The sequence below is a fragment of the Hypomesus nipponensis genome, chromosome 9 (genome assembly GCF_054491055.1).
Source record: "Hypomesus nipponensis isolate SF chromosome 9, ASM5449105v1, whole genome shotgun sequence".
NCBI classification, from domain to species: Eukaryota; Metazoa; Chordata; class Actinopteri; order Osmeriformes; family Osmeridae; genus Hypomesus; species Hypomesus nipponensis.
In genome coordinates, this window is record NC_140369.1 from 17,292,390 (window position 1) to 17,314,367 (window position 21,978).

Genomic DNA, 21,978 nt, shown 5'->3' on the forward strand with positions numbered 1-21,978 from the left:
GGATGTGAGTTTAGGAAAAGCATTTATATTACATGGTTTACACTCCCTTTATCGTCTACAGTCTGGGTTTAGACTAGTCCCTGTCATATACTAATGTGATTTGTAAGTTTCTGAAAAAGTGATACCATGACTGAACTTTTCCAATCAATTTATTGAGGCATCTCTTAAAATGCTACATAATACAATATAGCTGCTGCACTTTACAATAAGAAACCGTAAACAGTATGAATTGGACATTATCAGGAGAGTACCATCATGGAATGCTGTTAGAGGGTAATGAAATCCAAAACCATTGTGCAAATTCCTGATGTGAATTAGGTCCAAACCATCAAAACTCTTTTTCTTCAAAAGACCTTGACATCAACATACTGTTGGCAATACAGGAAGGCAAAAGATACCTAGGTCTTGTTTTAAACTGTTACATCAAATAATTTCAAAAATCTTCCAACATTTTGGCAACAAAGTATAGTAGAAAAGGAAAACTGTCAAAGTTAGCACCATCAGGATCTTAGATCGGGTTTGAAACTTCATCGACTCTTTGGCACTCCAAAGTTCTCAACAAAGCACAGTTTGCTTGGAATTTCTGACAAATGTCAGCCAAAAAGAATTTCTGCTCTGAAAACTACAAAAATTAAATGATTAACAAGGAGCTATTTGGCAAACGAAGTATTATAAGCCTTGCTAAAAATCCTTCCTGAAAATTGTAAATGAACAGGCTGCAAAAAAAGTGTCTTAACCCTAACTTAAAAGAAACCAGTGCGGAAGCAAAATGTTTGTCTGGTTTCAAATGTGATTATAGTTTACTTTTAACAAAATGTTTTTGTATGTGGACAGCATTATAACAGTCCTATAAGTTTTGAACAGGCAGCAAATAGACTTGGGCTAACTCAGAAATGTCTTGCAACAAAGAAGCCAGGGTAAATTGCAGCAGTCACCCCAGACATCTTATCTATGGTCTACTTGGTAAGCCACAACAAGGGGTTGAATCTTTATAACAGGTGACAAATCTACTTGCAAGATCATTTGTGCATTCCTCCTCATTTCCTCAACTGGTAGAGTATTGTCCACCTTGATGACTTTCCACCTGAGACTATTCTCATCCAGCCTGCATTCAGAATCCCGCCGTCTGTTCATTAGCCACATGGGCTTGGACATGCACCGCTCTTTGGAACAGTTCAGCCCCCTTTGTGCTCCATCATCTCTCCATCCCAGTTCATTGCTCGTCATGTCCATGTCACACATATTGGCAAACATGATAGGGGCTGAGTCTCCAATGAGAGTGCTGTCTACTCTGACTGGACAGGAGACCATTCTTGGACTTAGCAAGGCCACTGCTGTTGGCATTCTACCAGCACCCTGTGAAGGCTGTAGGGGTATTCCTGTACGTGTTGGAGGATGCTTCGAGTCGTCAGCAGACATTCCCACAGAGTTCCAATCTGTGTGAATTTGAAGTCTGGCTGTATGTCCTGCTGGCAAGCCTTTGATATTTGTCAATCTCAGGCAGTGCTGCACCTGGGATGCTTCCACAGTCAGAAATGGGGGTCTGGAGGTGACTGCATCCTTGAACCGCTCTTGTGAGAAATGCCTTGAACCAACTCTTTCCACTACACTTGATGATGTGTGCTTGATGTCCCTCTTCTTGTTGAGAGGTTTCCTTCCTTTCTTTTTGGATAACCTTTGGTTCTTTTCTAAAGATTTGTGCATGTCTGCAGGGAGTGGTCTTGTTGTAGAGGACTTGTACCCATAAACATCCATACTTCTTAAAACTGTAGGTTTGTGTCCCTCTTCCTTTAACCCTTGGAGAAAGGAGACAAGCTCCTCAGTATCCGCAATATCCTTGGACACTGGATTGAAGATCTGCAACGCCTCAATGAGTACAGTTTGTCCAGCTGAGGAAATCCTGGACCAGGAGCTCAAGGCCCTTTCCACTACACGTTCTTCTCTCATGACAAATGAGAAGGGATCTTGAGGGATTCTGATGTCTGCCATATCATTCATCCTATCAAAAGATATGTTGATGATTACAATATTGAACATGAAAAGCGTATTTGCAATAGTGTCTTTTATGTTAGGAATATGTGCAATTTCCTTGTAGGCAGAAGTCAACATGCATTAGCAAAGACAAACTGAGGCTGACATGATACTCATTAGGCTACAAATTGAAGATGCTTACACTAACTTTAACAATTCAAAGCTCTGAGTTCAAGGAAGTGGAAGGTAGATTTTTTTTTTTTTACAACACAAACATAAAATTTGACTTACCAAAAATTCTAGTGGACTTATCTCAAATAGCTTGCAACAATCTACAGAAGAGTACTATGGCTTGTGTAAACGTTTAAGCCATTTGCCCTAAGAAAATCTTAACCAGAACTACGCCCTACCATTTAAAGTCAGCGATACAATCCTAATGACCAAATCCTGTACAAGCTCCAGGTAAATACCATTTTCATGGACCAACCAACAGTTATAGAGCTGCTAGTCACAGCTAAAAGACATGGAAAATAGACTAACAATTGTCAGAAATCTTTAGGCCTATCTATTACAATACAAAACTGGAAGTGTTAATGTCATTAGAAACAATGGAAGCTGATGATCTTCAAAACACTTTAGTGTTGGTCCTTGTGGAAACCTTCACTGCGTTTACATGATGGAATCAATTTAAATCTAGCTTTATTCGGATAATGCACATTTTTGGGGCAACTGCTACTATTAGTGAATAAGCCGAATCATTGGCTGAAAGCATGTCATGTCCCAGTACGATACGTGGCGCTGTTTTCATTACAACTACAGCGGTGATACAGCCGTTTCCGCTTGACAACATCAACATTTCGAGAAAGACGGTGAACGGAGAGCAAGGTGAAGCTACGTCCCTCTACATTTCGTGCATGATGACAATAGGAGTACTGCGAATGCAAACGGCGCCATTGGCTCGTGTTGTTTCAACTTAGCGTCTCTTTCGACTTCCAGGTCATGACCTGGGAGGGAGGGCGGCGGGATCTCAAGCATGCGCAAAGACGCAGAGTCCAGTTCATAGTCCAATTCACCGTTTACAAGCATGCAACGTCCGAATTATCATCCAACTCGGATCGAGTTATCAAGGGGTGTCGATCGATTGTGACCTCATTCTGAAACCTGACTGGAACTGAACACAACCCAACCTGGGGCTTGTTCCATGAAAGCCGCTCAAAAAAACTGGGACCCACCAATTTCCGCTTTATCCCTTCATAGTAAAAAGGTGTAGGTGTAATTTTTTTTCCCCTTAATGAATTAACATTTATGGGGTCAATGAAATGCACCAATTGAAACTCCCCAATTATGTTAATAATTCTAGCTTGTTGGTTACAAATGTAAACAATGGAGGGGGATAGTATTCAAATCACATGTGATATTTGCATCCGGATGCCAGGGATTTATACCCAACCATCTCCTTTTTCATTGATGGCCAAAGCACAGATGGTCCAGAGCCTTATCTATGAGAGTCATAGGCAGTGTTGAAGAGTGTGCCAGTCGGCAAGGCTGGGGCAGCTGGAGCCAAAACAATGAAAAGGATGGGGGACGAGCACAGATTTGCCCCCCTTTTGGAAGCCAAATAAAAACCGCATCATTATGTTCTGTTCACCTAAATGAATGTAGTTTAGTAATCTAAGATTTATCGTAAAAATTTGCCAAGGCTGCGTGTTTAATCCCCTCCTTAACTCCCTGTAGTGTAGACTACATGACAAAGTAGCTGCACACAACTCCAACGTAATAATATTTGCCGATGACAATTGACAACGACAAGATGGCCTCCAGCAAAGAGGTCAATAGCCTGGCAGAGTGGTGCCAAGACAACCTCTCTCTTAGTATCGCCAAGAACACAGAATCAGGATGATTTAATCTGCACTTGAGGGTAAAAAGCTCTAAATTCCTCCGCATCCACATCGACCTCTCCTGGACCAAGCACACAGGCAGTCTGGTGAGGATGTCAAAAACGCCTCTTTAATTCGTGGGGCTGGAGACATTCGACACGGGGGGCCAAATCCATAAGTCATTGTGCAGGGGCACTGTGGAAAGCAACTTGGACTGGCTGTATTTGTTCTTGGTATGGAAACTGGACCAAGCAGAACCTCACTGTGCTGCAGAGGGTACTGTGGTCAGCCCAGTAGCCATGATCCGAGACAGCTTCCCCCAGTTGATTAGGCTTATTTCATGAACAAATACGCCTCCAGTTCTCATTTGTGCAGGCTATAATTATATAAAAGTTCACACTGTAATTAAGCCCATTTAGTGTTGTGGGGTTATATGTAATTTTTTATGATGGTAGTCATTTGATTGTATAGCTGTGTATTACAAATATGAGAGTTAGGTGGCTGAACAGTTAGGGAATCGGGCTAGTAATCAGAAGGTTGCCGGATTGATTCCCCGCCAAATGACAAAATTCCGGCCAAATGACGTTGTGTCTTTGGGCAAGGCACTTCACCCTACTTGCCTCGGGGGACTGTCCCTGTACTTACTGTAAGTCCCTCTGGATAAGAGCGGATGCTAAATGACTAAATGTAAATATATGTATCCCCACATTTATTTTTTTATTGTCATTCATTTATCTTTCTATATATTATTTATCCTAGCTTCAACTGTGCAGTTGGGACAATTCAATTATAGTCTACTTCATTTATACCTGTACAATTGGATGTAACAATAAACCTGATTGACAAACAAATGTAAAACTACTTGCAGAAAAGTATGACCACTATATTAAGTGACACGTCAAATTCTCCAGCTCCCAAAACAAATGTATTAGCTCAGTCACTTGTTGGCCAAAATGTGTTGCTAGCTAGCAAATTTGTTGCTAGCTAGCAAATCTCAGAGGATGATACTTGAGACAACAACCCTCCCAATGTCAGAGTATTTCCAAAAGGAACTCAAGTCACAAATGTCCTCAGGTTTTTACAACCAAATAATCAAGATAACACTTCAGCTAAGCATGACAAACGGTTTACAAGTTATGAAAGGAGTCCAAGGTGTGGCTAAAGGCTAGGGGCGGGGCTAGGCCCATACCAATAGAAAACTAATATGAAAAACAGCTGGATCTAATAACTCACTACCAGGCTCTACAATAACAAACAAACAGTTCATCAGTTATGAAAGGGGACCAAGCCCCTGTTCCATAAAGCGAGTTTACAGACTAAGCCAGACTTCAGACTGTCAGTTAATCTGACTCATTTCTTTATGGAACAGGCCCCTGGTAAAGTGGTGTGTGTCTTTCTACAAAGTTTGGACATGTTAAGTGAATCCATTTAGATGTGTTTTGCACCTTTTTGTGATTGGCCACTCCCATGGCCACTCCCAGTTCCACGGACAACTGGCATGAACACATGCACACACGCATGCAGGTGATTTTGTGTTGTGGCGGGTAAACTCGCTTCAGCTACCGGCCACCGTGGTGGGTAAATACAATTATTACATGGCTGTTCTTAATGCTGTAGAATGCCCCATTCACTTAAATTGGGCTTCCCAACATTCTGCGGTCAATTATTTTTCCATAACAGACCGTTGCTATGTTTAACTGACCGCTGTCCATAGAAGTGGACTTTTGCCTCGGATTCACGTCTTATGTAGCACTCCGCCAGTAGTCCGGTAACTTTTCAACCCCAGCGTACTCCGTTGCTTAGAGACGTCAGCTGATTTGAAGCCTAAAGAATGTTCAACGTCTATGAAGTTCATATTTGGCAAACTATTTCTCTGCTGATCAACACTATGAATGTTAAAATATAAATTGTAAAAAGACACTGTGTTAAGTTATTTTTTGGGCAAAGAGCCGTGTAATAAGCGGGATAATGTATAGAACGCTGTTGTCATTATTGGGAAAATAAGCCCCTTTAGAGCGAAGCTACACACCTCCGCTTCGCGTCGGGGTGCTGTTCGTCTTGGAAGAAGAACGCTCAGGAAAGCACCTCTGAAACTTCAGAATCTGATTCTGATTAGCAGGAGTAAATTGTTCTGCGAGTGGGGAGGATGGGTGAAGGAATGTTAGTTTGTTGTTTAATCTGCCCTACTCATTTAATGAAATATCAGTTTGTGTATGTATAAGAAAGAAATAGAAAGTGTCAGTGTTTCATTGAGACTTGAGATTAAATAAACTGCTTAAGTATTGTAGATCTTGTAGTATTAATTTTCACAGTTACACATTGTCGGTTAAAAACAAGAAAGTGCCGGGTAAAAACATTGAGTGGCTGGTAGATTTTGAAATCCACCAGCCAAAGTGGCCGGTAGACAAATAATTTAATTTCCATCCCTGACACACACATTTGACCTCTATGCCTAATTTCAGTCTCTAACAGTGCGATCACACTGCAGCGACGCGAATCGCTTGCCATCACCTCGCCTTCCCACAGTTCACCACGGTTGGGGGCGTGTCAGACAGATTCATGTAGAATTGTAGTTCTCTAAAGTCACTGTTGTAGTTGTCATGGCCAAGTGTGCACTTGGGTTTACGTACTCGCAATATCAGTCAAAATACAACTTGGATACAAAATACAAAACTGTGTAATAGACATACACGTTGACATGTGTAAAAACGTTTTATTACACTACTCAGTCTCTGCTAATCTGTCAATACGACTAGGGAGTTCCAGCCGGGCTAGCTAGCTAGTTACCACAGAACGAAGTTACGTAATGTGACGAGAGACTGAATTTGAAAGTACAAAAAAACTCACCAGGAGCACCAACAACGTCGGCAACCCTGCGCCAAGGCCTCATTCTTTTTATTAATGTCTTTGTACAAATACAGAGACGTATTGTACAGGACACTGCCACACAGAAGATAAGCGTCACTGTGTCCAATCCCGACCACTGTAAACTACTATTGTCCAAACCCGAACGGGGTTTGGACACCCAGTTTCCAGTCTTTTTGCCACCATTTTCTTTTGCGATCGCTAGCAAAGTGTAAGTAGTATTATTTTAGGCATACCAAACAATCTACGTGTCAAATTTCATGAACATATATGGACGTCATCGTTCTGCTAGTATGGGTTATCAGAATATTTTTTTGAACGCTAGCTTAACATTACTTTGTATAGCCATGAAAATACACCATCATGTGTGAGGTGATCTGTTGTCGAGGGGAGGAAGAGAGGGGGCAGGGGACTGACATGAGAAGAGGTCAATAAAACATCCAGCAGGTGGTGGTATACAGTCAAATTGAGATTTAATCGCATAGTTTGGCAATGTTGAAGCGTGATATCTTATTGTGGAGGACATAACTACATCCCCGGATATATTGACAGCATTGATGGTCAGTTTGGTGACTCTGGATCAAGTTAATATCCCCGGAAAAACAGCAGCGGCGAGTGTTTACTACAAGGATAAGAGCTGTTGGGTTTGGACAAGGGTAGCACACGGCTAATTTACCGTCGCCAGCGTCTTTTTACCGGCTCTAGTAAAGGCCAAGCTACCTCCAATTTAAAAAAAATATTTAGCTCGAAAGGTAAGAAGTTAAAGCTTACCGTGAAATCAGTAAATCAGCTGAAAACGTGATACAATCATTTTTATTAATATTTGAAGTGGCATTTTATCAGAATGTTAGCTAAAAACCGGTTGGGATTCGACACAGTGACATTAGTTTCTCCTCCATCTTACAAACTAGAAATGTTTACCATGGTTGCTACGTTACGAGAAACAAGAAAACACTCCGATTGGCCATAGCTAGCGAAAATCGCTCCTCATTTGCATAAAGTTGAGAAAATCTCAACTCGATCAAGTCGCATGGCTACCCACAATGCACCACGCAAGCGATTCGCCTGGCTCCATTGAAAATGAATGGAGAGTATGTTGTCGCGTCGCTGCAGTGTGAACGGCCTGTTACTGTACGTTCACACTGCAGCGACGCGAATTGCTTGCCGCCGCTCGCCTTCCCACAGTTCACCATGCTCGGGGGCGTTTCAAACAGATTCATTTAGAATGTAGTTCTTTCAAGTCACTGTTGTAGTTGTAATGGCCAAGTGTGCAGACTTGGGTTTACGTACTCGCAACATCGATCCAAATACAACTTGTATACAAAACTGTTTAATACACATACACGTTGACATGTGTATAAAACGTTTTATTATATTACTCAAAGTCTCTGCTAATCTGTCGATACGATAGGGAGTTCCAGCCGGGCTAGCTAGCTAGCTACAGTAGTTACCACAGAACAAATTTACGTAATGTCACTAGACTGAATTAGAAAGTATAATCACCAACAACTTCGGCAACCTTGCGCCATGCATAGTTTTTTTTTAAATGAACATCTCTGTACAAATACAGCCATGTATCGTAGCCAAACCTAGAATGCTAGAAATGTTTGTCATGGTTGCTACGTTACGAGAAACAAGAAAACACTCCGATTGGCCATCGCTAGCAAATCGCTCCTCATTTGCATAAAGTTGAGAAAATCAACTCTGTCGCGTCGCCTCGCTACCCACAATGCACCACGCAAGCGATTCGCCTGGCTCCATAGAAAATGTATGGAAAACATGTTATCGCTCGCATCGCGTCGCTGCATTGTGAACGCACGGGAGAAAACTGTGGCCGCCAAAGGTTGGGGACATTTTTGTCGACCAACCAGAGCTGCAGTTACAGCAGATAAAATTAAAATAACATTTGGATTTCAGAACAGCGATCTGTTCATCGTTGTAGTAACTCAGCAGTGGTTATTTTCCTGGCAACATCAGACAAAGTTTAAAAATACCATAACTAAAACCTACATTTTTTATGAACATTTGACTGAGGTGACGTTCCCACTTTAGTTTGCATATTTGTTAACAGACTCGTGAGCGCCTCCTCAGACAACCTAACAAGATACATTTTTATCCATTACTGAACATTTGCGTTTACAAACGCGAAAAGCACACCTTAGCTAGCTTGCTATACCACGGCGCCTCACTACTGCCCCTCTTCCAGACCTAGCAACAATAAAATACCGACACGACTGGCAAAACTATGCAGACGTTAGTTTTCTTGGGTTCACGTTGTTTGCTGGTGCTTACATTCTACACAAATATAGGCCACACATATTTGGAGAAATGTACATGAAACACGAAAGACAGAATTAATAATCGTTTCTTACTTGACTTTCAGTGGTTACACGCAGGCATCCTTTTTCCAGTAGCAGAAGCTCACAGTAAAATGGCTGCAAAACATTGGTGCGTTGAGGGAGGTTCAGGGCGCGTTATATGCGCGTTAAATTTGCGACTCACAATTGGCTGTGCTCGATTTTTCTAAAGGGGCGTATTTTCAAGCCATCTTGACTGAAGACTAATTTCAAGGTACATTGACCTGACACTAACTAATGTCACTTATTAAAGCTATTCTACGTCTAAAATGTCTCAGTCACAGATATGAAACCAGGCGGAGTCTGGGCATTTGTCCGAAGACAGTAAGAAAGACTGGAGTACAGAAGATGACGCTGTCGCCCCTGAAAATACCGGCGGCTAGCTTGCCTGTGGCATAGCTTGTTTAGCATGTCTACTTCGGTCGTAGTGTACTAGCTAGCTACGGTTGGACCTAGCATTATTAGCTAGCAGTAGTAAGCTAGCTAGCTGTCATTCGCACCATTCTGTGGTTCGTGCATTCTAGACGGTTGTGCTCAACAAGGTAAATAATTGTCATTTTATTAAGATTGGATGTGGTTTAGAAAACGTTGCTATACTATTTATATTTCGCGAGACCTAGTGTCCTGACTGAGCAGGTAAATAAGGTAGTCTGTCTAAACGCGCTGCACTAATGCTATCAAGCTGCTGCACAGCTGAAGGACTATTTGAACTAATTGGAGGCCTTTTGTGCGGTTAACGGTACCCTGATATCTGCAGGGTATAAGGCAAAGTTCACAGTTTAAACAAGGCCCTTGCAAACAGGTTATGTTTCCAGTGATTTGTGCAGTTTTTCAACTAGCAAAATCAGCGTTAGATCTATGTTGTTGTTCGGATAAAATGGCTGACAGATGCTCTGTTTGGTATTTAGCGCCCTACAACCAAACTATGTTCAACTGTAAGGGAAACATTGAAAATAGCAGCATGTGATTGGTTGGAAATAAATGTGTGCTCGTAGCCGAGCGCTTATTGGTTGGCGTATAGCGCCTAATGCACTGTAGCCTAATCAGAAACTGTCTACCCTATCTATTGATACTTAATGCATCTTTATGTTGATAAATGAATTACTGTATCACAAAACATTACAATATCTTTCGAAGCCACCTTTCTTTTATAGTTATACAGTTGGATGTTTTATTGCTTTAACCCATATGGACGCAAGCACAATTTACATTGCAATCACACTTTTTTTTTTTTTTTTTTTACAAATTTCTAAGATTTATAATGCTATGATACATTATCTGTCTCTATTTTAGTGAGAGTGCTCACCCCCATGAGGAAGCTGAGAAAGCGGGGATGCCAGCCTGGAGCAAGTGGACTTGAGATGGGCAGGGGAAGGGGCAGGGGTAGGGGCAGGGGTAGGGGAAGGGGCAGGGTTAACGCAGCTCAGTTGCGGCCACCCTCACCTTACCGACTACAACTATCTCCCTCCAGAGAGACACTGACTTATGCTCAGGCCCAGAAAATGGTGGAGGTGGATCTAGATGGAAGGCTTCACAGGATCAACATAACGGACCCCCTGCCGGTCATTACAGAGGATGAGATGATGGCCCAGGACATTGCAGAGTGCAACAGCAACAAAGAAAACAGTGAGCAGACTATGAGCCGAGCCAGACCAGGGCGGAAACCCCCCAACCCCAAAGGTAGGAGGAGAGAGAACAAGAATGCATCCCATCAGAGCCGTCGCTCTCAGCATCACACTCAAAACCAGACCAATTCCTCCCAACACCCATCCCACCACAGTCCCCTACCCGAGCCCACGTTCCGTGTGCTGGATTCCCTGTCCCCCTGCGATGCCCCTCCTCTCCCAGCTGCCTACTACCGCTACATAGAAAAGTCAGGCGAGGAGCTGGATTGTGAGGCCGAATACGACATGGACGAAGAGGACGTGGCTTGGTTGGAGATGGTCAACCAGAAGAGAGTGTCTGATGGCCACGCCTCGGTAGCGGCCGACACTTTTGAGCTGCTGATCGATCGCCTGGAGAGAGAGTCGATCCTGGAGTCCCGGAGCCAGGCTCTGTCCCAGAGTGCCATCGACGAGGAGGCCTTCTGTTGTGTCTGCCTCGACGACGAGTGTCTGAACAGCAACGTGATCCTGTTCTGTGACATTTGCAACCTGGCCGTACACCAGGAGTGTTACGGTGTGCCCTACATCCCCGAGGGTCAGTGGCTCTGCCGCTGCTGCCTGCAATCCCCCTCACGCCCTGTGGACTGTGTGCTCTGTCCAAACCGGGGAGGTGCCTTTAAACAGACTTGTGATGGACGCTGGGCCCATGTCGTCTGTGCCATATGGATCCCGGAGCTGTGCTTTGCCAACACTGTGTTCCTGGAGCCTGTAGAGGGGGTGAAGAACATACCTCCAGCTCGCTGGAAGCTCACGTGTTACTTGTGCAAGCAGAAAGGGAGAGGGGCTTCCATCCAGTGCCACAAAGCTAACTGCTACAGGGCCTTCCATGTGACCTGTGCCCAGAAGGCCGGCCTCTTCATGAAGATCGACCCGGTCCGCGAGACCGGTTCCAACGGAACCACCTTCTCTGTGAAGAAGACGGCCTTCTGCGAGAACCACTCTCCGGTGGGGTCGCGGCGGGATGGGTCAGGGGATGAAGGGGTGGAAGGCAGGCTGGTGGGAGGGAGGGGTACCAGAGGGCAAAGATCCTACACTCAAAGCCCTCCGGCACCCCAGAATAAAAAGACCCCCAAAGGTCAGAAGAAGAAGCCTAAGAAAGGATCTGGTGGTTCATCCCGTCGTTCTGCTGTGCCTTTGCTGCTGGTGCCTCAAATCCCCTCTCACAGGTGAGACACCAGACGGTGGATTGTTTTTCTCTTTCTGGCCTGGCAACACATCAGTCGGAGCTTTTGAAATGTATTATAACGGTCAGATGTTGCACGCACATTGAGAATTTGCATCATCGTGTTTCTCAATAGGCTCAACAAGATTTGCACTGGGGTGGCTGTCCAGAGGAAGAACCAGTTCATGCAGAGGCTTCACAACTACTGGTTACTGAAACGTCAGTCACGTAATGGCATGCCCCTCATCCGGAGACTTCACTCCCATCTGCAGGCCCACAAGACGGCCGAACAGGTAAGGAGTCGAATGGAAGAATACAAATCTCAACTTGAATTGTTTATTGCCGATTGCAAAGCTTATTCAAATGAACCTGTACACGATCGGTTCAGAGGGAGCCAGATGAGAAGTTATGTGCTGCAAGGGAGGAGCTGCGATACTGGCAGAAATTGCGGCAGGACCTAGAGCGAGCCAGACTTCTCGTGGAACTGATCCGCAAGAGAGAGAGGCTAAAGCGGGAACAGGTAATGAACGTTGTGACCTTGAGTCTAAAATAATCTCCAGGTATGTGCTTCTTCCTTGAAGCATTCTTATTTCAACACTCCTTTTTGATCCTTCCGAACGCTCCAGATGAAAATTCAGCAGGCTGTTTTGGAGCTGACGTTGACCCCTGCTCTAGTGCTGCTTCGCTCCACCCTAGACCAACTCCAAGAGAAGGATACAGCAAAGATCTTCTCACAGCCAGTCAACCTGACAGAGGTTCGTTGGGTTCCCCCCAAAAAGGTATTTGGGATTTTCTGAAATCAGTCTTTTTGGTTGCTAATAAGTGTTGCTTATATTATTCATTTTAACAAGGTACCGGACTATTTGGAGTTTATTTCCCAGCCTATGGACCTGTCCACCATGCGTGAGAAACTGGAGGCCCACGCGTACCGTTCAATAGCAGACCTGGAGAGCGACTTCAACCTCATGGTCTCCAACTGCTTGAGGTACAACTCCAAAGACACGATGTTCCACCGAGCGGCCCTGCACCTGCGGGAGGTGGGAGGAGCCATCCTCCGCCATGCCCACAGACAGTCCCAGAGCATCGGGCTCGACCCCACCACCGGCATGCACCTCCCAGAGGCTCCCAACAAGAACAGCTTCTACCAATGCACCTGGGAAGATGGTGAGGGACAGGGGCTGGCCAAAGCTTGGCAAATGTCACTCTCCTTGTATCTCAATTTTGCCATCACGTAACGCATCTCATCCCTTTAACCCCTCTTTCCCTCTCCCCATCCCTCTCTTTCTGTATCTTTCTTTTATAGTGGACACTCTGTTGGATCCAGAGAACAGGCTCCACTTGTCCTCAGAGGAGCAGCTGAAGGCCCTGCTGGATAAACTGGACGTTGTTACGTCCATGCGCTCCAGTGGAGGACGGACTAAGCGCATGAGGTTATTGCGCCGAGAGATTAACACCGTCCGGCACAAGACGAACCAGCAGCAACGCAACAGCGTGTCACTCAACGGGAACGACCTAAAGGAAGAGGAGGAGCAGGAGGAAGAGGAGCAGGAAAAGAAGGGAAGGCAGGATCCTGTGAATCACAGTCCTATAACATCAGCATCTACCCCAGGGACAGGTACACGAGGAGACAAAAGGGCCAAAATACTATTCCAGTGTTCCCTTGACATTGGCTCTGCCATTACTCAGTTATATTTATGATTGCTCCAATAACCTACATTTCTCTCCCTCCTCTATCCAGACGACTCTCCTCCAGTACTTGAGCCTACCTGCCCAGCAGCATCCCCCCTGCCAGGAGACGCCCCACCTGAACCACCAGTCCTGGGGATTGTGACTGGAGGGCGAAGGTCGCCTGGACGCTCCTACAAGCGCCAGAGATCTGCCCGCAGTGGAAGCAGAGGCCAGGATGACGAGGAGGCCTCTGAGGTGGAGGAGACTCCCTGCCCACAGAATCAGACTGTTCCCACGGCCCCCTCTCTGGAGACCCCGCCCCCTCCTCTTATAGCAGGGGTCGGCCGTCGCACCTCTGTTCTGTTCAAGAAAGCTAAAAATGGAGCGAGACCCGCTAAAAACCAAGCTCCACCTGTGCAGAATACAGGGAACCCAGAGGGGAAAACCAACGGCTTGGACGGCACCCCTGCTTTTCCTCCCTGTGTCACCTCTCTGTCTGCCCCCGCCCCCACACCCCCGCCTCCATCAGTCCACCAACTCAGATCTAGAGGGCCCAGCTCTGACAGCGAGGCAGAGAAGCCCCTCCCCCCTCTAACCCTAACCCCAGCCAAAGAGGAAGGTGAGGAGACTGAGATGGCATACACGCTATCATAAACGGGCTTCGATTGTGACCTATTATAATAAATGATTTGCAAATGATCTCATGAATGCATTTGTTACACCAGGCTTGACAAACGGGCTTGGAAAGCACAAAGAAGAAGTTTTGGAAGATCACCAGGATGACCAAAAACATAGGTGAGTGGAGATATACAAATGGATTGCAAATTTCCTATATGTAAATCTGTTTTACATATAGGAAAAAGTTTTCTCTCCCCTCAACAAACCCTTTCCTCAATTCCTATGGTTGCAGTGTCTCACCACCGAAGCGCAGTCGTGGTAAACCAGCCCTGGCGAACGTCCCAGAGGGAGAAAACGGAGACATCTCTGGCTCAGGTGTTTATGTTTACACTGAAAATACTCGCAGGCAGATAACCGAAGCATGAACCGTGGTTGATCACCTGTAGAAATGTGCCATTCATGTGAATTCCTTGCGTCTTGTCTGTGGGCTCAGGCAGGAGTATGCTTCTCCCCTTCGATAGTGAAACGGTGCTCACACCCCTGGACCTGGTCTGGGCCAAATGTCGTGGGTATCCGTCGTACCCAGCAATGGTGAGAATGGTGGTGTTTTATCACTTGACAGTCACGCTAGGTGACATAGTTGTCATCGCGCCAAGTTTTCCTTGCTGAGGTACTGAAATGCGCATTCATTCCCCCAGATTGTCGACGCTGACATGCCCCAGGAAGGCCTCCTTCACAATGGCATCCCAATCCCTGTGCCGCCCGTGGACGTGCTGAAACTGGGGAAGCGAAGACAAGAAGAAGCCGGGGAGAAGCTTTTCCTCGTGTTGTTCTTCGACACTAAAAGGACTTGGTAAGTCAGTGTGGAGACTGTCACACCTACCGATCCATTTCATATGAGGTACTTCATTTCACTACTATATTTAAGTAGTATTTTCTACGTTTGGTCGTGTGTGTGTGTATTCTTTTGAAACATATCGAGTCTTGTTGCCTTACAGGCAGTGGCTGCCACGGGACAAGTTGCTGCCAATGGGAATGGATGACACTGTAGACAAACTGCGCTTGATGGAAGGCAAGAAACTTAGTGTTCGCAAGTCGGTACACACAGCATATGACCGTGCCATGATACACCTAACACATGTGAGGGGAAACCTCACCTTTAACCCTTCCAATTTTATATGAAGGATTTTAACTTGAGAATGTTATAATTCTTCTGGGGTGCAAGCATAACCTGTTGATGACCATTGGTGGCTAGATGGCTAGTGGACGTTCTAAACAGAGGAAATGTTACTTTTTGCAATGGAAAAAGCGCATGTAACAGACTATGAGCAGGTGGACAGTGTACCTTAAATAATGTGGTTTTTAGGATTCTCTAGAAAATGTATTTTCTAGAAAATGTGATTATTCATTGTGATTACTTTTTCATTGTTTCAAACAACCACTGTTGCTATGAATCTGAGTGAAATATGAATTTTGTTTTAGGCCAAAGTGAATCTAAATCAGAGAGAATGTAAATATTTTATCTTCAAAAAGGGTCGGCGTGATTCACAGCCTATTGAGATTGTATGTCATTGAAATATCATGCTTCTTATACATATTTTTCCACATTGTGAAGCTGTTTTTATTTTCATGTTTTTTGTATTTTATATGAAATGGGAATATTGGAGTGTGTTAGGTGTTCTGATGTGCTTTTATGATGAATATCTAAGTGGTCACTGCAACCACTTTTTAAGATCAATAATATGAACTGCCAGTGAATTTGGCAATATTTTGCATACCCAACAATGACTTGAAAGCACAATCAAATTGTTTTGAAAGATTTTATGAGCTCTGAAGCCATAGGTATGGCAAACCTAATATATGTATATATAAACTGTAAGAGTTTGAGTAAGGAGCATGTGTATAGGTATTTGCACATCTTTTTGTAAATATGTAAATGTATTGTTTATATTAGCATACATGTAAGTAATTTAAGGAATGCAGAAAATCAAAATATCAGATTTTAATTTATATTGTGTGACAATGGGAAGAGTCTGTTATTTAAAAATAAATATTAAAAAGATATATGTATGAAATGCTCAATAGTTCTTTGTAACAGTGTCTATACATGTGGAGATGTCAAATGTTCCTTTAGCGGTCATTTGGCAAACCTTAGTAGTTAAGTAGGCATGAGTGCACTAGCCTACCACACTGTTTCTTAGGTGGCACAGAGGATCTTGTCAATTGAATTTTATGCAAGATCTACAATGTCTGAAACAATATTTTCTCACAAGAATAAATATTGTGTTTAAAGGTTGGTGTTTTTCTTGGTTTGAAAGTATTCAATCATAAAAAGGAACTTGTTTGTGCAACCTGGGGTTTATTTAGTTTAACACCCATTACATAAATACTCTGGAAAGAATCATTCCTCACCCCTAGAAAGCCGACTGGGTCACTGACTTACCCATGTAACAAAGTAAACCTACACGAGATCCTCCAAACTAATTAGACAAAAATTTCTACATTTTTTTCACACATTGATCATAATGTCCTCAGGGTGATTAGGGTAACTATCCACTACTTCAGTCCATAGGAAGGTCTACACGGGTGTTCATGAAAACCCGTAAATTCAGTAAGGATGACATGAACGACAATAATAAGGTGAATTCACTTAAGATTAGTTTACAGTCTGGTAGATCAACAATCATTATTCACAATGTATGCTGCACAGATGGCCATGATGGGGACAGCACATGAGCAGATTTAGTCCTTCCAATTCATTAAGACACCAACAGGAGGTAGCCCAAGTTACAGAACAGATGGAAACGCAGGTACCCATAGAACATGTTACATCCAGTATGCCTCCCTGTTCAAAATAACAACCACATTGTAATCCGTTTTTGTAATGATCCGGATAAGTAAGCAGCACAAATGACCAAAGGGAGGTTTATTCCCAATAGACTGAATAGCGGACTAGGTGCACGATGTATTCTATGGAATTAAAGTTATAAGACATAATAGATCTAGTGCTTGTAGCCTTCACTTTCTATGTACTACACTTGAGGAATGATGGAAACAGAGAAAGGATTCCAGTAGTCATATAACAAGTCGGAACATGACGGATGTGTTGTTGCCATTGTTTTCTGTAAGAAAGGTTATTGCCTTTTTTACATTTAGAAAACAATATAAAAACAATGAAATATCAATGCAGTGGTTTAGAACTGATAGCCTAACTCTACCATAACCCATTTAAAATGTTGTCTTTCACCCACTAGCCTCCCTTCCTAAGACAGACAACTGTACTCGAGTTCTATATGATGACAAGCTTTTCATTTAGTAATACTAGTTGCCAAAGGCAAAGCACAACCTCCTTAAATAGTGTAAAACACAGTTATCTGTGTCCAGTAGTCCATTGAAGTCCAACAGGTGTGACGTTAAGCCAGTGCCTGACACCTCTCTTAACAGTGTGCAAACTATTTTTGGAGAGAAGGATGGCAGAGATTTGGGAACTCTATAAGAGAGACAGGAAGCCGTTATCTGTAGAATCTTGCTGGTCTTTCCCTCCCCGGGAGGTCTTGCTGGGGTTGGGAGTGGTTGAATACTTAGGTGGGTATCGGATGAAGAGGCGGTCTTCCTCCTTCTTGATCCATCGGAGAAGCTTAGTTATGGCGTTGATGGCACAGGCCTTTGTCACCAGGGGGCTGAAGCAGGTGTACAACTCAAACTTGCTTGTCACCTGCAACGGACAGGGGACAATCAGCGGGTAGACAACAAGCTGTTGTATTATTCTCTAGAACAAAGCGACATGCGAACGTCTTTGATTCAGCTCTAATGAGCTGGGTAGAATTACACATTTCCTGAAACTCATGCTTTTCGTTCAAATCTAATCAAGTGCATTAAGGCTGAGAAACGGATTTCGAGGATAGATTGGCCAATGATGCCATTCCTTGGAAACAATCTGAATTCTTGTTCTGCTTAACCAACTGTTAAGAACATGGCCTATAAATTAAAAAAACTTAGAGCCTCATGATTTGGGCCAGTCCGTGGGCAGCAGGACACAGTACATACCCAGGCCAGCAGAGTTTCCCTCTCAGCCACGTGGTAGATGAGCTTGAGGGGCCGCGAGGAGCTGTGGATGCGGCTGTGCATGTAGCGGTACAGATCCAGCAGCCTCATCCTCTCCTCCTCACTGTTATATGGGGCCTCCATCTCTGGGCTGCAATCAGCCACACATTACATTTGAGTTATTCATGGGCCACGGTGCAGCACACTGAACATAGTTCTGAAGGGCGGTAGTCTTATGCAAACAGAGGCTGTCATTTGAGAGCTGCATTGTATTTACTTACTTGAGAAAGAAAAAATGGTTTTAAGGTCAAGTTAACAATATCAAACCGACTCCTTGAATACTGTCACGGGCAAAATGCAAACTGGCTCTTTAAATAAAACCCCATTTACCATTCTTTAAGAAGCTGTCCTTTCTAAAAATGTAACAGTGCATCAACAAAATGTGTCAACTTTACAGAATGTGATGCAGAATTACACATTTAGCAGAGATTTCTCAAAAGTCTACACTGTCTTTCAAAATAGTAGCTTTGGACCATGGCTGTCCTTAAGAATAAGACTTAACCCTTATGTTATCTTCGGGTCATTCTGACCCATCAGTCATTGTGACCCACTGTTGTATTGCGACAACTTTACCGCATACAAAAAAACAAAGTGAAGCATTTTCTTTTAACTGTTGGGCGGTCTCAGACCCCCCATATTGCGAAGGTTGGGTAAAATTGGGTAAACACGACGATGGTTCGTTATGAACCTTTGGGTCATGTGACCCGAAGGCAGCACAAGGGTTAAGAAGTAACAACAAGCCCCATGCTTCCAATCAAGATAAAACCGAAATAATTGGAGTCACTTGGCATATTCACTCTGGGAATTCTACCAATTCACTACTTTCATGGTTACTTTACATTTCTTACATTGCATTGGCAAGTCACACCCATTTCTATAATCCACCAGACCTAACCACCATTCACTAAATCAACATTGGTTAAATGTGTCCACAGTTATTAATCCCAAACAAGGGGGGGGCACCCACCTGGTGAATTGAGTCAGCTGGCGGTGGTTGTCAGGGACATCAAAGGGTTTGTACATGAAGTGCCGGAGGTCGGAAACCCCCACCTGGCTGACACTGTACGACTGGGCCTTGGCTATGAGGCTCAGGGAGTTCTGGGCCAGCATGGCCTCGTCTATCCTCCTTTTACACTCTGCCACGGCGTAGAACGCCTCTTTGTCCGTGGAGAGCAGCAGGAGACACACAGTGCACTCGGGGGGGTCCAAGTACGAGATGTAGGCATAGAAGTAACAGTCTGGGTTAAAGAGAGGCAGACAGATGGGCGTCCAGATCTCCCCGGCCTGAAAGGCGGAGGAGGCTCCGATCAGGTTGAGGAGCAGATGGACGTCTGCGGGCTCCAGCCTGGTGTCCTCTATGACAGTCTTCTCCTGGACTATAGTGAGCAGTTGATTTTTAGCTATGAGAATGGAAAAGACCAGGTTAGGAGTAATGGCCTTCTGCAGGATCTGGCTGAGAGAGTCCCTGAGGGAGGAGGCCAGGGGGAGGCAGTGCACGGCTGCTAGCAGGAAGCTGGGGTCAGAGTCCACCAGGTTGAGCAGGCCATCCAAGATCTTCTCAGAGCCGGCGAGCAACCGTCTAAGATCGTAGTTTTTCTTGTGTTCAAAGATGCGGTTGACGCTGGCTTGGGTGAGCATGCTGATGATCTGGTAGTACACATACAGCAGCTCGCCACGCAGTTGCTGCTCTGACTGGCGACTGCAAGACACGGACACCAGCACCAGAGGACCCTTCTGAAGAAACACCACTGTGTGCTCATCTGAAGAAAAGGAGAGGAAACATAAAGGGCCATGTTACACTATGTCCTAAAACAAGATCATCGACTAAAATTAGAGTTGTGACACTACGTCCCCGTTTTCCAGACATGGATGAAGCGTAGCCCTATCCGAAAAGACCTTTTCAATGGAGATCCTTGAATTTCTCTTACTTTAGGACCAGGCTTGATCCTTGTCTGGGAAACTAGGCCTAAGCCTGTTAGCTAAAGCCAACAATCCTCACCAGAGTAGACGGAGCGGATGATATTATCTCCACTTTGAACAAAAGACACCAGTGCCATCATGACTCCCATGGTGGAGGAGAGAGCCTCTTCGCTCCCGTAGCGCGAGTAGATGGGTTTCCCGGCTTCACTCAACACAAAGATGTGTTTCCTGTGTTGTCGCCAGCTCTCAGCGGTCACATCCTCGTCGCGGTGGGATATGAACGTGGGCGCCTCGGGGGTGCTCGTCTCCGACAGGGGAGAGGACCTCCCCTTGACGCCCACACCTTGCTCCTCCAGTTTACCTCGTGCCAACATTGTGACCAAAAACTCTCCAGAGTCCTCCTGCCCATTGTCTGTTACAGCCTTCTCACCTGGGGCAGTGTCTGTTGTTGACTGAGCATCTGGATTGCTCGGACATTCTAGCTTTATCGACTCATCAGTCTCTTCTTTGACGAGGTCAGAGACAGAGTTGGACTCCAGGTTCTCTCCTTTGATATCTGACAGCGGAGGCTGTGCGGGCTGTTCTGGGATCACACTGCTCTGCTCTTCAACCCCTACAGGCTCAATCCTGATGTGATTGTCAGCTGAGTCTGAAAGCCAAAGAACACAATGCATGTAGTTATAAAAAAAGTAGTAGTGCTTAGGTTTACGATAATGCCAATTTACAAAGGTACATTACCAGTTCCAAAGGTGCCATCAACAGACGCTGGATTACAAGTCTCCAGTTCTCCTGCTTCCTCAAGTTCTTGATTGTCCATGTTGACATTCCATACACTGGACAAAGAAAAAAAAACATGGAATGAATGCAAATGCTTGACAAAAGTGGGACATCAGTCATATTCTACTTTTACTTTACCAGTCATTAATCAGCAACCTTCCATACAGCAGAGGGTGAATTCGGCAGGAGGGATTCCGAAATGAAAACTATGCAGCCAGCTATGCTGCTATCCAAGTTAGAAAAGCATGCAGAAAATCTACAGCTAGAAGCCAAACAAGGTTAATCACATTGACAGCTAGCTACGAAATTAGCTTGAGACATGATGTGCGATTCTGGTTGTGTCTCGTGCGAAAAATCCCAGTTTATGCCACGTAACAGTTATAACAGTAACTACTGTTGACGGTAACATAAGCTACCGGGTTGTCTAGTAGTCAGTCAGATCCCTTTTGTAGCTTCAAGCTAGTCTAGTCAGTTAGCCTAGCTGAAATTGTTAGCGTAGCTTCAAACGCATATTCTGACAGCGGCATTTCAATCAATATTAAAATATCTATCAAGACAGAAGCCCTTCGCCAATCGGCCAAACAAAAGAGCCTGGGGTTAAAAGCTGAACAATTGCTATAACGTAAACTTAAACAGCGGACAGAAAACGAAAACAAATTATCCACTTACAGTAACACATCCGGAATCCCAGTGATGACAAGCTAAACTATCCAATGGTATTTCAGATAGATCACGTGATACAGCTGTAGGGGTACCTTCGTTTTGATTCAATTGTAGCACACCAATATGAAAGGTCCCGTTGGCACACAAGGACTTAAAAAGCATTCAGTGGGAAACCGGAGGCCCGTGGGACCACACGTGTTTACCAATTAAAGTTGCTGACAAAATAACTGTAAACATCCAGGGACATGAAGAGCTTCGGCTAGGGCCAGGCAAACATCATTCCCTGGTAAGAGTGGGTAAGTTCCAGAGTGAACATTTCCAAGAAGGCTCAT

The 21,978-nt window shown here is 44.4% G+C and overlaps 3 protein-coding genes across 5 annotated transcripts; 1 reads left to right on the top strand and 2 right to left on the bottom strand.

The window, feature by feature from the left end:
• Positions 1-131: 131 nt before the first annotated feature.
• ccdc71 (coiled-coil domain containing 71) lies at positions 132-9,288 on the bottom strand. The gene is made up of 2 exons (XM_084704145.1): positions 9,086-9,288; positions 132-1,999 (listed from the first exon to the last, which is right to left on the bottom strand). Exon 2 carries the CDS (start codon positions 1,996-1,998, stop codon positions 946-948), a length of 1,053 nt encoding a protein of 350 aa, XP_084560271.1. The 5' UTR covers position 1,999; positions 9,086-9,288; the 3' UTR covers positions 132-945.
• A 1-nt stretch (position 9,289) lies between these two features.
• brpf3a (bromodomain and PHD finger containing, 3a) lies at positions 9,290-16,478 on the top strand. Its single transcript, XM_084704130.1, has 13 exons — positions 9,290-9,612; positions 10,364-11,900; positions 12,033-12,189; positions 12,285-12,416; positions 12,523-12,651; positions 12,748-13,060; positions 13,200-13,511; positions 13,635-14,183; positions 14,290-14,359; positions 14,475-14,557; positions 14,676-14,773; positions 14,881-15,035; positions 15,181-16,478. The coding sequence occupies exons 2-13, from the start codon at positions 10,381-10,383 to the stop codon at positions 15,362-15,364; spliced, it is 3,702 nt and encodes a 1,233-aa protein (XP_084560256.1). The 5' UTR covers positions 9,290-9,612; positions 10,364-10,380; the 3' UTR covers positions 15,365-16,478.
• A 43-nt stretch (positions 16,479-16,521) lies between these two features.
• On the bottom strand, positions 16,522-21,674 carry mon1bb (MON1 secretory trafficking family member Bb). 3 transcript variants are annotated; one of them, XM_084704132.1, is made up of 7 exons: positions 21,653-21,674; positions 21,122-21,245; positions 20,945-21,039; positions 20,286-20,855; positions 19,254-20,046; positions 18,230-18,377; positions 16,522-17,897 (listed from the first exon to the last, which is right to left on the bottom strand). In XM_084704132.1, the coding sequence occupies exons 3-7, from the start codon at positions 21,021-21,023 to the stop codon at positions 17,673-17,675; spliced, it is 1,815 nt and encodes a 604-aa protein (XP_084560258.1). In that variant the 5' UTR covers positions 21,024-21,039; positions 21,122-21,245; positions 21,653-21,674; the 3' UTR covers positions 16,522-17,672. The 3 variants fall into 3 exon arrangements, with proteins under 3 accessions (XP_084560258.1, XP_084560259.1, XP_084560257.1); XM_084704133.1 differs by lacking the exon at positions 21,122-21,245 and having other exon boundaries at positions 21,653-21,668; XM_084704131.1 differs by lacking the exon at positions 21,653-21,674 and having other exon boundaries at positions 21,122-21,646.
• Positions 21,675-21,978: the final 304 nt, after the last annotated feature.